This window comes from Geotrypetes seraphini, chromosome 2 (assembly GCF_902459505.1).
Source record: "Geotrypetes seraphini chromosome 2, aGeoSer1.1, whole genome shotgun sequence".
Classification (NCBI taxonomy): Eukaryota; Metazoa; Chordata; class Amphibia; order Gymnophiona; family Dermophiidae; genus Geotrypetes; species Geotrypetes seraphini.
This window is the reverse complement of record NC_047085.1, coordinates 104,536,002-104,549,765: the sequence shown is the minus strand read 5'-3', so window position 1 is coordinate 104,549,765 and position 13,764 is coordinate 104,536,002. Positions and strand designations below refer to the sequence as shown.

Below are 13,764 nucleotides of genomic sequence, written 5' to 3'. Positions count from 1 at the left end.
CCTTAGTTCTTTTCTTTCCGCGGAGCTGAGAAGTTTTACTTCAATTCTGCGCTGACTGAATTCCCATTTTATTGCCTTCTAATTCCGCGATTTTGGTTTTCTTTTCCTCTTTTCGTGTGTTTTCTTTCTTTTATTTAAAAAAAATAAAAAATAAATTTTTTTCTTCCGGCGAGTCGGCCGGGTCGGCCACGTGGCTCAGGCCCAGCTCCTTCGATCTAGCGGCGGAGCTTTTTCGGCCTATGTCCCGGCCAATCACCGGTTTTAAAAAGTGTAGCAAGTGCCAGCGCGCGATTTCGCTGACGGACCCGCATCGACGCTGCCTGCAGTGTCTTGGTCCAGAACATTTTCCGAAATCGTGCCGGCCTTGTTCTACTCTAACAGCGCGAGCGTTTAAGCGGCGCTGCCTGTTGTGGGAGTCGATATTCAAGATGGAAGCTGCTAAAGAACCTTCGGCTTCGACTTCATCGGCCGCTTCGCCTGTCCATGCGAAACCAGCGACTGCTCCTGCGACTCCGGGCCTTTTGAAGCCGGCTTCGTTTACCCCGACTTCGGCCACGAGTTCGACGTCGGTGCCTGTCCCCGTCTCCTCGGCTCAGGTACCGCCTTCCACTATTCCACCTGTGGTCATTAAAGTGCCGAAAGCTGCCAAGCAGAAGCACTCGACCACGAAGGAGCGCGAAGACCGTGCTGGAGGACCCCCTTTCGGTGCGGATCCCTCCATATCGGCTTCGCTGCGGTCCCTGCTGGAAGCTCAGTATGTCGAGCTCATGCAGACTATGGGGCCCAGATTAATCGCCTCCATCCAGGGTGACCTCCCGGTCCCGGTCCCAGGGGGTGGACCGCCCCCTCCCCCTCCTCCTCATCGATCGATCTCGTTGCTTGACGAGGAGGAGCGGCGAAGGGCGGCTGGTCTCTCGAGGCGGGCTTCCTTTAGCGATATGCCTCCTTTAGAGCCCATTACGCCTCCGCGCCATCATGGTGCCGTTCCCCCGACTGATGATCGAAGCCCTGGGCATAGTAAATCACAGGAAGAGTTCTTCCGCACCCCATACCAGGCCTGGGCTGCAACACGGGAGGCGGCCTCCATTCCGCCCCTTCGCTCTACCGCTTCCAGTCCCATACATTCACTGGAAGCTTCGGGGACCATGCTAAGTATAGATGTTCTCGCTCTCCCTCCCGGCACCAGGAGGGGCATCGATCCAGACACTCCTCTCGGCACTCCTCGCGCCACTCGGAGGTTTCGCCACAGAAGAAGCTGCCACGTCTGGGGTACTCCTCATCGGATTTATCTCCCCAGGAGGGGCCGGAGTACGAGGAGCCATCTACCTCTTATTCTCCTTGTCGCTCCCAAGTCTCCCTGGATCCTGAGGCTTCTACTTCCTCCAGCCCATCTAGGAGGCCGGTACTGGCGGACCAGTTGTCTTTTTCTTCCTTCCTCCGGCAAATGGCGGATGACTTGGATGTGACTTTGGACACTGGGTCTCGGTATTCTAAGGAGTATCTCGACACCATGCACTTGCCTACTCCTCCTGCGGAGTCTCTTCGACTTCCTCTGCATAAATTACTGGATCAAACATTCATGCGATGTTTCGAGACGCCGTACTCCATCCCTGCGGTCCCGAGCAAATTGGATGCAAGATACCGCATTGTTCATCATAAGGGGTTTGAGGGCGCTCAACTCTCTCACCAATCCCTGCTGGTCGAGTCCTCTCTCAAGCGTTCTCATCCCTCCCAGGTCTATGCCTCTGTACCACCGGGACGAGAGGGGAGAACGATGGATAAGTTCGGTAGGAGAATCTACCAGAATTCTATGATGGCATCTCGAATGCTCAATTATAATTTATTTTTTTCTTCATATTTGGAGTTCTTCTTGCCGGTGCTCCGCAAGTTTACTCCTTACATTGATGCTCAGGCTCGATTCGAGTTCGAGGAAGTGGTAGCCTCCCTTTCCCAGCTAAGTCTTCAGCTGATGCAGTCCTCGTATGATGCCTTCGAGCTCTCGGCACGTGCTGCCGCCTGTTCCGTGGCCATGCGTCGATTAGCATGGCTTCGGACAATTGACATGGATCCGAACCTCCAAGACAGACTTGCCAATGTGCCTTGTGCGGGCGCTGATTTATTCGACGAGTCTATCGAAACTGTTACCAAGAAACTTTCGGATCATGAAAAGTCTTTTCAATCTATCCTTCGGCCTAAGTTTCCAAGTTTATTAGTTTTTAATATCCCGACCATCAAGTGAATATCTGGCCGGTTAACAATGTTTTGTATAGGCTAAAAATGTTATAAGATAAAGTGAACATAGATGACATAGACTTGACAAACTGGATAGTGAGGAAAGTGAGGGGAGGAGGGGAGAAGTTACAAAATTTAGAGAGAGAGGGGGGGGTGGGGAAAGGATAGAACGTGAGGGATAGGGTGGCATTGTTGAAGCAAGTACTTATTCGCAGTAAGAGGTAGAAAAAAGGAGAGGGAGAGACAAAAAAGAGAAGATTTGAAAGGTGATAAAAAGTGATCTAGGTTCAATTGAAGGCATCTTGAAATAAGAATGTCTTTAAGCCAGACTTAAATTTAATTAGATTTTGTTCGTCCCGTAGAAATTGTGGGAGAGAATTCCATAGTGTGGGGGCGGATACTGCGAAGTTGGTTTTTCGGGTGTAGTAGAATTCTTTTAAAGAAGGAATAAACAAGAGTTTTTGGTCGGTAGATCTTAGTATACGAGGGGAACTTTGTGGAATTAGTAGTTTATCGAGGAATAGTGGTTGATGGAAAAGTTTAATTTTGAAAGAGAGTAGGATGATTTTGTAGGTGATGCGATGATTGATGGGAAGCCAATGGGCCTCTTTAAGGAGGGGAGTGACATGTTCAAATTTACCTTTTTTATATATTAGTTTTATTGCGGAATTTTGTATTAATTGCAGTCGTCGTAGTTCTTTTTGAGGGAGTCCGTTAAGGAGGGAGTTACAGTAGTCTAATTGGGAGATGACTAGGGAATGGTTCAAGATGTTGATTGAGTCAGAATTTAGGATAGGACAGAGTGATCTAATAATCCGAAGTTTAAAATAACAAATTTTAACGACCGAACTTATGTGGTCGTGAAAAGATAGTTCTCTGTCGAAGATGACGCCGAGAAGTTTAATTTTGGTTAGCATTTGTAAAGGTAAAGATTTGATTGAAATTGTTCCTAATAATGATTCAGATGATTTGATGGGAAGAAGAAGTCCACAAGATTTATCAATGTTGAGTGAGAGTTTGTTTGAATGTAACCAGTCGCTTATGGTGTTTAATTTATTGTTTATTTCGGTTATGTCTGAAGCGTTAGTAGTATTGATAGGGTGAAGGAGTTGTATGTCGTCGGCATAAGCGTAAATAGTAAATCCTATGGATTGCGCCAAAGTAAGAAGTGGAGATAGAAATATGTTGAAAAGTAGAGGAGATAAGATTGAACCTTGAGGAATTCCAAATGTTTGGGGTATGGTAGGAGCAGTTTCGTTTTTTGCTTGAACTTTGGAGCAACGTTCGTGAAAATAGGATATGAACCAAGAGAGGGCACTTCCTGTTATACCACTGTCTTTTAATCTGAGGAGAAGAAGGGAGTGATCAATAGTGTCAAAAGCCGCAGACAGGTCGAGGGAAATTAAAATAGTAGATTTCTGATGATCCTGATAGTAGTGTATGGTTGAGATAAGTCCTAAGAGTGATAGTTCTGTGGAGTGTGAAGAGCGAAAACCAGTTTGACATGGATGTAGTGCATGGGTTTTTTCGAAAAAATCTGTTAGTTGCGAATGAACAATTTTTTCTGTAAGTTTAGAAACTAAGGGTAAATTAGCTATAGGTCGATAGTTTTTAGATAGAGTGGGATCTGTATTATTTTGTTTGAGTTTAGGAAAGATGAGAGCTGTTTTCCAGGCAATTGGGACCAAGCTCTCGGAAAGAGATTTGGAAATCATTTCCCAAAGGTATGGGCCGAAAAAAGAGTAGAATTTTTTAAGGAGTATTGGAGGGATACTTTCCAAGGGGTTATTAGAAGGATTAAGAGATTGTAAATTGAGAAATAGTTGAGATAAAGTGGGCATTTTGAAGCTATTAAAGGAGCTAAAAGAAAGTTGAGTCGAGTCGGCTGAAGTTTGAACAGAAAGTGTAGGTAATGAAGAACCTAATAGTGATCTGATATCTTTGATTTTAGTGTCAAAGTATTGTGAAAGTTCCGCTGCTGAGGGTAGGGTTGAAATAGGTGGGTTTTGTTTTTTTTTAGAATATTTAGAAAGCGACTGTGCAAGACTGAAAAGAGTAGAGGAATTACGGGTAGATGAAATGAGCTTAGCGTAATAATCTTTTTTAGTTTGTTGGATAGTTTTTTTATAAAAGGATGCTTTTTCTTTGTACTGAATGAAGTGATTGTTAAAGCGTGTCTTACGCCATTTATTTTCGGCAGATCGCAATTGTTTGCGGAGAAGGGCTAGTTTTTCGTTATACCAGGGGTGGTGGTTTTTTGTTTTTTTTATTTTGGAGGATTGATTGTTGGTGGATTTATGTTCAGATTTGGGTGCCAGAGAATCTAGTAAGGAGGATGTATGTGTTTCCCAAAGAGGGAATTGTTCAGTGAGTGAGAGAGAAGAAAAGTCTTTGAGATTTATGTCAAAGGAGGACTGAATGGTCGGAAGTGTTATTTTGTTAATGTCTCGAGTAAAAGGAATATTGGGTATTTGTTGATCGTGCTGGGGAAGTATTGGTAGTTTTAATTGCCAAGTGATCAGAGTGTGATCTGACCATGGTACCGGATGAAAGTGGAAATTGTTAAAAAGATGATTGATAGAGTTTGAACTTAGAATCATATCAAGTGTGTTTCCAGCGGAGTGTGTAGGCATGTGGATAAGTGGAGAGAGCGATAGATCGGAAAGCAAGGTTAATAGTTCAGAGGTATTATAGTGATTAGGAGAGTTAAAATGTATATTGAAATCTCCGAGTATTATAGACTCAGGATAGGCAATATTAAAGTCAGATAGGGTGGAGGTAAGGGCAGAAAGTGAGAGTTTGGATACAGGTGGGGGTAAATAGATCAAGAGGAAATTGAGAGAAGAACAGTGTTTAAGGGAGAAATGGAAAGTTTCAATTAGAGGATCGGAGAATTGGTTGGTAATATTTGACTGAAGAAGGATGGAAGTATGTAGATGACAGCTAGACCACCTCCTTTTTTTTTGTTTGGGCGGGGTTGGAAAATAGCTTTATAGTTAGGGGGGCAGGCTTGAGTGATGTAAGCATCTTCTCCCGGTGATAGCCAAATTTCAGTGAGACATAATAATTGAAGATTATGTTGTATGATAATATCATGAATTAAATGGTATTTATTCTTAATGGAACGTACATTAATCAGGCCTGAGTTAAGTTTAGAGGAGGGGTTATTTTGTTTAGGATTGGAAGTATTGGTGGAATGTAGTGGTATGGAGATATTATGCCTAGGTCGGATGATGGTAGATGTTACATGAGGTGTGTGTTTGTGTGGTCGATGGCCCCAAAAAGAGGGGATAGAGGACATTGTATTGGCAGGGATAAATGAAGAGGTAGAAGGAGAAAAGTGGGGAAAATGATGGATTACAAGAGAAGAAGTTAGTAAATAGCTTGTGAGAAATAGGAGTATGTAAGATGAAAAAAGGTTTGAAAATAGTTTAATTGTAGGTAAGCAGTGTGGAAAAGAAGATACAGTTAGAAGGAGCTGCATGAAGGAGCGCATAAAGGAGCAGGACCTGCTCCTTAGGTGCGCTCCTTTGGCGCGCGCCTTTGCGGCGTGTGCCGCAAGACAGAGAAATATATAGGCGGTGCTACCGGTGAGGAGAAGTGGGAGGAGTTGTCCGCGCCGCCGCTTTGCGGCGGCGGTCTCTTAGGGGAACAAGAAGGCCTGTTGGAATCAAAGGGGAGAAACATTAGAAGAGTAGAGTGGTAACAGGAGTGACTTGCAAGAAAAGGTAAAATGAAAGACAAATACAACGAATAAAACAATATAAAAATATTATAACGAAAGAAATATTAACTAATAAAAGAATTATAGTTGATAAAACATGTATACTGGCAATAGTTAAAACAGAATGTACATATAAACTTGTAAGTTGACAATAGTTACTTAACTGGTAGAGTTGAAGCTGTTAAAACTTAAATTAAATAAAGTAAAATATAATTATTATTAGTTCAATCGGAGGTAGCAGTTCAAAAACAGGAGATTAAACTAAGTAGAGGTGAGCCAGAAAGTAATGGAGTCAAACAATGCAGTGTAGCGTGCGCCGCAAGACAGAGAAATATATAGGCGGTGCTACCGGTGAGGAGAAGTGGGAGGAGTTGTCCGCGCCGCCGCAGCCCAAGCCTCAGCAGTCTCGACCTTCTAGACCGCCTTTGATTTATCAGCGGCGTTACACCCCTTGTCAGACTCCTGCTGCGAGACAACCGGCGAAGAGACAGCCTCCCCAGAAGGCTCAGCAGAAACCTCAGCCGCCGGCTGCACCGAAGGCTACTCAGCCTTTTTGACTCTCTTCCAGGGAGCATAACCGACCTCGTTCTGCATCCCCCTATTTTTCCCATCGGGGGTCGCCTCCATCATTTTTACCATCGATGGGAGGCTATTACCACTGACCTCTGGGTCCTTTCCATCGTAAGAGAAGGATACTCTCTTCATTTCCATCGGGTCCCCCCGGACCACCCTCCAAGAGAGTATCCTTCCAACTTAACGCACACCGCGCTTCTCCTTCAGGAGGCTCAGGCTTTGCTTCGGCTTCGGGCCGTCGAGCTGGTCCCGGTGGACCAGCACAACCGGGGTTTTTACTCCCGGTACTTCCTCGTCCCGAAGAAGACGGGCGACCTACGACCCATCCTGGACCTTCGAGTCCTCAACAAGTTTTTAGTAAAGGAGAGGTTTCGCATGTTGACCCTTGCTTCTCTCTACCCCCTCCTCGAGCGGAACGACTGGTTATGCTCTCTGGATCTCAAGGAGGCCTACACTCACATTCCCATTCATCCGGCCTCCCGCCAATTCCTCAGATTTCGGGTGGGACATCTACATCTGCAGTATCGAGTGCTTCCTTTCGGCCTGTCCTCGTCTCCCAGAGTCTTCACGAAGTGTCTGGTGGTGGTGGCCGCTGCACTCCGGAACAGGGGTCTTCAGGTATTTCCCTACCTCGACGACTGGCTCATCAAGGCCCCCTCTGCTCCAGAGGTCATTTCGGCGACCTTGACCACGATCTGCTTCCTGCAGAGCTTGGGCTTCAAGATCAACTTCCCCAAATCCCATCTGCAGCCTACCCAGTCCCTTCCCTTCATCGGGGCGGTACTGGACACCATTCAGCTTCGAGCATTCCTTCCTCCTCAGCGCATGGATGCTCTTCTTCATCTCTGCCAGTCTGTATCTTCTCGCCAGTCCATCTCAGCGAGACACATGATGGTCCTCCTGGGCCACATGGCCTCTACAATTCATGTGACACCCTTTGCCAGGCTCCATCTCAGAATTCCTCAGTGGACCCTAGCTTCTCAATGGACTCAAGTGTCAGACCCGTTGACTCGACACATCATAGTCACTCCTGCTCTTCGGCAGTCTCTACTTTGGTGGATGACCTCTTCGAATCTATCCAGAGGTTTGCTGTTTCACACTCCTCCTCATCAGAAGGTTCTCACAACCGATTCCTCGGCCTATGCCTGGGGGGCTCATCTGGATGGGCTTCGCACTCAGGGATTCTGGACCAGTGCGGACCGCCTCCATCAGATCAATCTTCTGGAGCTCAGAGCAATCTTCTACGCTCTTCAAGCTTTTCAACATCTGCTTCACGACATGGTGATCCTCATCCGCACAGACAACCAGGTCACCAAGTATTATGTCAACAAGCAGGGGGGCACGGGATCGGCCTCCCTCTGCCAGGAAGCTCTCAGAGTCTGGGATTGGGCAGTTCGCCACAATGCCTTCCTCAAAGCTGTCTACATTCAGGGGAAGGACAATGTCTTGGCAGACAACTTGAGTCGACTCCTCCAGCCTAACGAATGGACTCTCCATTCCAACCCCCTTCATCAGATCTTTGCACAATGGGGGACGCCTCAGATAGACCTCTTTGCAGCTCCCCACAACTTCAAACTGCCTCAGTTTTTCTCCAGGATCTACACTCCTCACCGCCTCGAGGCAGATGCCTTTCTGCTGGATTGGAGGAATCGATTTCTGTATGCGTTTCCTCCATTTCCTCTCATTCAAAAGACTCTGGTCAAATTGAAATCGGACCAAGCCACCATGATTCTCATAGCTCCTCGGTGGCCCAGACAACCTTGGTTCTCCCTTCTTCAACTCAGCAGCAGGACACCAGTCCTTCTTCCAGTGTTTCCTTCTCTGCTTACTCAACATCAAGGATCACTGCTTCATCCCAACCTGCAGTCTCTCCACCTGACAGCTTGGTTCCTCTCACCGTAACTCCTCATCAGCTTTCTCAAGTGGTGAGGGATGTCTTAGAGGCTTCCAGGAAGCCTGCTACTCGACAATGCTACTCCCAGAAGTGGACTAGATTCTCTTCCTGGTGTATTTCCAATGCCAAGGAGCCTCAGCGAGCTTCCCTATCCTCTGTGTTGGACTATCTTCTACATCTGTCTCAGTCTGGTCTCAAGTCTACATCTATAAGAGTCCACCTGAGTGCTATTGCGGCTTTCCATCAGCCTCTACAGTGGAAACCTCTTTCTGCTCATCCTGTGGTTTCCAGATTTATGAAAGGACTTTTCCATGTCAATCCTCCTATCAAACCTCCTCCCGTGGTTTGGGATCTCAATGTCGTCCTTTCTCAACTCATGAAGCCTCCGTTTGAACCTCTCAACAGGGCTCCACTTAAGTATCTCACCTGGAAAGTGGTTTTTCTGGTGGCCCTCACGTCTGCTCGCAGGATCAGTGAGCTTCAGGCCTTAGTGGCGGATCCGCCTTTCACAGTATTCCATCATGACAAGGTGGTCTCCGCACTCATCCGAAATTCCTGCCTAAAGTGGTCTCTGAATTTCATCTCAACCAGTCCATTGTACTTCCAGTATTTTTTCCAAAGCCTCATTCTCATCATGGAGAATCGGTTCTTCACACTCTGGACTGTAAACGTGCTTTGGCTTTCTACCTGGATCGCACCAAGCCACACAAACTGCTCCTCAACTTTTCGTCTCCTTTGATCCGAACAAGTTAGGATGACCTGTATCGAAGCATACCATCTCCAACTGGATGGCGGCTTGTATCTCTTCCTGCTATGCCCAGGCTGGATTATCCCTTCCTTGTAGGGTCACAGCCCATAAGGTCAGAGCAATGGCAGCCTCTGTAGCCTTCCTCAGATCGACACCAATTGAGGAGATTTGTAAGGCTGCCACTTGGTCCTCGGTTCATACCTTCACCTCTCATTATTGTCTGGATACTTTCTCCAGACGGGATGGACAGTTTGGTCAAACAGTGTTACAAAATTTATTCTCTTAAGTTGCCAACACTCCCACTATCCCATTGAGGTTAGCTTGGAGGTCACCCACTAGTGAGAATACCTGCCTGCTTGTCCTGGGATAAAGCAATGTTACTTACCGTAACAGTTGTTATCCAGGGACAGCAGGCAGCTATTCTCACGTCCCACCCACCTCCCCTCTGTTGGCTTCTCAGGCTAGCTACCTGAACTGAGGAGACACGCCCGGTCCATCGGGCGGGAAGGCACTGGCGCATGCGCGGTGCGGGCATCTCGAAACTTCTGAGTTTCTTCAAGCAAGACATGCTTGTGAGACGTCCGTATCGGGGCTCTGTCGGATGACATCACCCACTAGTGAGAATAGCTGCCTGCTGTCCCTGGATAACAACTGTTACGGTAAGTAACATTGCTTATTCTTATATACCGCCAAAGCCACAACAGTTTGAGGCGGTTTACAGTAAAGCACTGGACAATCAGCGAAGAAACAATACAAATCACCAGAAATACATACATACAGGATAAAAATAAAGTAAAACAATGACTCCTTAGGTTACAAATCGATCAAACAACTGCTTTTTTACTGATTTTCTAAAACTAAAATAGGATGGAGCGCGCATGATAGTAATACCCAACCAGTCATTCAATTTACCTGCCTGGAAAGTAAGAATTTTATCCAGGAATCTTTTATAACAACAAGCCTTTATTGTTGGGTAGGTAAACATATGGATTCTACGTGTAGGCCTGTTAGGGCAATTCAAGAAAAAGTGAGAGACCAAATATGCAGGGGCCAAGCCAAATATTAGTTTAAAGCAAAGACAAGAAAATGTAAACAAAACTCTTGCTTCCATCAGCAGCCAGTGTAATTTTTGATAACGGCTTCGACAGCAGCCTGTCGGTTTTTACCACGAAGCTTTGAGAATCTTCCCCTGAGTGGTTTTGGCAAAGAAGGTGTGAATGCATGCCATGACTGGTTTGATGATATTTTTGACTTGCTTCATTACTATCAGTGACGATGAGTGTGAATATTCAAAAGGTTGGCTGCAAAAATTTAAGAAGCACCATGATTAGGGTTACCATATGACTCCAGAAAAAGGAGGATGGATTGAGCCATCCAGGTTTTACTTCCATTGAAGCAATGAAAGTAAGGGCAGAATGGAACATCTGAGGGCTCCTTTTACTAAGCTGCGGTAGCATTTTTAGCACGCACTGCAGATTAGCGCGCGCTAACCCTCGCGCTACCCGGAAAAACTAAAGCCAGCTCTATGTAGACATTAGCATCTAGCATGCACAGCATTGTAGCGCAGCTTAGTAAAAGGAGTCCTGAGTTTTACTTCCATTGAAAGTAATGGAAGTAAATCCAGATATCTCAATCCATCCTCCTTTTTCTGGAGCCATATGGTGTTAAATATCTCAAAATCTGTGGTGAAAAAGCTTCTGCTGATTACAAGGCAACTGAAAGTTACATTGATGAATTTGCTAAGAGGATATCTTATAGAAACTACTACCACTACTAGTACTATTTATTTCTATAGCACTATGTAGAAGAGGTGGAGATGGAAGTTGGCAGTAGAAGTGAAGGATACAGACAAGCAAGACTAACCCGAAGAATGGGGTTCCCAGTGTGGCTTGTAGGGAGAGCTAGAGATTTGAGGAGCCATAGATTGAGTAAACTTGTAGGTCAGTAAGAGGAGTTTGAACTGTATGTGGAAGTGGAAAAGGAGCCAATGAAGCAACTTGAGAAGAGAGGTAACATGAGCATAACGATCCTGGCAGAATACGAGGTGCATAGTAGAATTCTGAACAGATTGAAGAGGGAGAGATGGGTTATTGGGAGACCTATAAGAAGCACCAATAATCCAGGCAAGAAGTGACAAGGATGTGGATAATGGTCTTGGTAATGTGCTCAGAAAGAAAACTCTGGATTTTAGTGACATTATCCACCACAATAGAGATCCTAGGGAGAGGAGAGACAGGTTTAGGAGGAAAGATAAGGCGTTCCATCTTGACCATGTTTAACTTTAGATGACAGGCAGGCCGGCCAAGACTCAGACCTGGATTGCTGTAGAAATTTCAGGTATAGAGAGGTAGATTTGCAAGTCAACAGTATAGAGATGGTACAAGAAGCTGTGGGAGGAGATTAGAGTTCCAAGAGAAGAAATGTAGATGGAGAAAAGAAGAGGTCCTAGGACTGAGCCCTGTGGTATGCTGACAGATAGCAGAATGGCAGCGGAGGAGGATCCTCCAGAGCACACACTAAAAATACGACGGGAAAGGTAGGAAGGAAACCATGAGATAAGAGCCCTGAAATTCAAGTGAGGACAGCATATCAATGAGTAGGCAGTGGTCTCCTGTATCAAACGCCACAGATAGATCAAGGAGGATGAGGATGGAGTAGTAGCCTTTGGATTTGGTCTGGTGCAGGTCATTACTCTAGCAAGGGCAGTTTCCATGGAATGGGTGAAAGCCCAATTGAAGGGGGGTCAAGAATAGCTTGAAATGACAGAAAGGTAAGACAACGATGGTGAACAGCATGTTAAAATAGTTTGGATAAGAAAGGGAAGAGGAAAACAGGGCGACAATTTGAGGGACAGATAGGGTCCAGCGAGGATTTTATGAGGAGCATTGTAAGTACAACGTGTTTGAAAGTGTCGGGTACAATCACAGTAGAAAGGGATAGGTTGAGAATATGGCAGATAGTAGGGATGCTGTTACTGCTGTGGCTGGTAAGAAAAACCGCGTTACTGTTTTGTTAAAGGGGGGATAATCTTTTTTTGCTCTGGTAAAATTGCAGATGACTGGAGGGCCAAGTGGTCTGAGTCTTCTCCAATAATGCGTCAGCGGTGGCATATGTCAATCACCAGGGAGGAACCAAGAGTGATTCTCTAGCTCAGGAAGCCCGCCTGCTTTCTCTCTGAGTGGAGCGTCATCTCCAGGCCCGTTCGGCAGCGCATGTGGCAGGAGTCGACAATGTTCAAGCAGACTTCCTCAGCAGACAGACTTTTTGGATTTGGGCTAAGATCCATTCTATCCTCACCTATCCCTACAATTAATCTCCTCTAATTCCACTTGTTCCCAAAGGAGTCGATCCTATTACTTACTTGCTCACAGGCCTGCTTCCTCCTGTGGTTTTTTTTTTTGGGTTTTTTTAATGATTATCACTATTCAGCCAATCTTTGTTCCAAGCCTCAGTCTGGTATTTCAGCTGCCTCTGGGCATTCTAAGCCTCACTGGCTTCACTCCCACAGCAATGTCTTCTATCCCCTTGGAAATCTCATAGCACTTCTCCCCTCCCTGTGGAAATCTCATTCCTATGCAGCTCTCTAATACAAATCCAGAGAGAGAGAGAGCCAAGATAGGAAGAAGTATGAACTGGAGGATTTACCTATTCTAAAAAGTGAAAGCAAGTAAATGGAAAACCTGATAGACTTAAATAATACCATAAGCTATTCATGTGCTGTTCGTTTTATTCTAATGTTGCAAAACTGTTCATTTTATTGCTCCATTTATTTTAAAAATACTGATCGATTGTTTTTTCTCCTTAGATTAAAGTTGAGTTGAAATTAACACATTTGCCACCACTGCCATGTTATTTTCTCAATCTGTGTGAATTTCCATTTGATCATACATCTCAGAGATTTTATATGCTGGAGGGAATTGTAATCGCGATGACAACAGTAACTAAATACACACAAGGTGCAAGGTTTCTTTGTTCTGATGAAACATGTCCATTTTCTGAAGGTAAATTAAAATGCTAATTCAGTATCAAAACTGAAATTCCTAGAAATTTGCTAATCAATATTCAGCCCATGGCAGTCAGCATTATCACCATCCATTCATTGCTGGGCCACATTTGAGCACTGACACTGATTATCCAGGGTTTAAATGTAGTTGTACTGGCTAGTGCACTTCTGTGAGTCCCGTGCTTCTGCCTCAGCCCTAAGAAAAGGGCTGCTGCAACTTCTAGTGGCGCCCTGCAGTACTTCAAGGTTACTATGAGAGGTTGTGGCACCATTTTCTTCAGGCAACTGCTGAAGCAGAAGTATGGGACTCACAGAAGTGCCAATAGCAAGTACAACTACATTTAAGCCCTGGATAATCAGTGTCAGTGCTCAAATGTGGCACTGTGGACAGGATTGAGTGTGGTTTGATGCTGCCCCACTGGACCACCAAGTAGGTGGATTTGGGATGAGATAGGGATTTGGTAGGGGCTGGGGAAGTTCTTGGGGTGAGAGGAAGAAGCAATAGGAATGCGAGGGCAGTGTATATCTGGGGAAAGAGGGAAGGGTTGGTACCACATATGGTCAGGATCCAGAATTTAACTGGGCACCTT

At 45.5% G+C, this 13,764-nt stretch overlaps 1 protein-coding gene across 1 annotated transcript in view; it reads left to right on the top strand.

Moving 5' to 3' along the window:
• The window catches only part of MCMDC2 (minichromosome maintenance domain containing 2), an 89,706-nt gene that overhangs the window by 23,284 nt on the left and 52,658 nt on the right, over positions 1-13,764 (top strand). Inside the window, exon 5 of the mRNA XM_033934257.1 lies at positions 12,977-13,172. Within this exon, the coding sequence (XP_033790148.1) occupies positions 12,977-13,172 (196 nt within the window). The remainder of the gene's footprint in view (positions 1-12,976; positions 13,173-13,764) is intronic.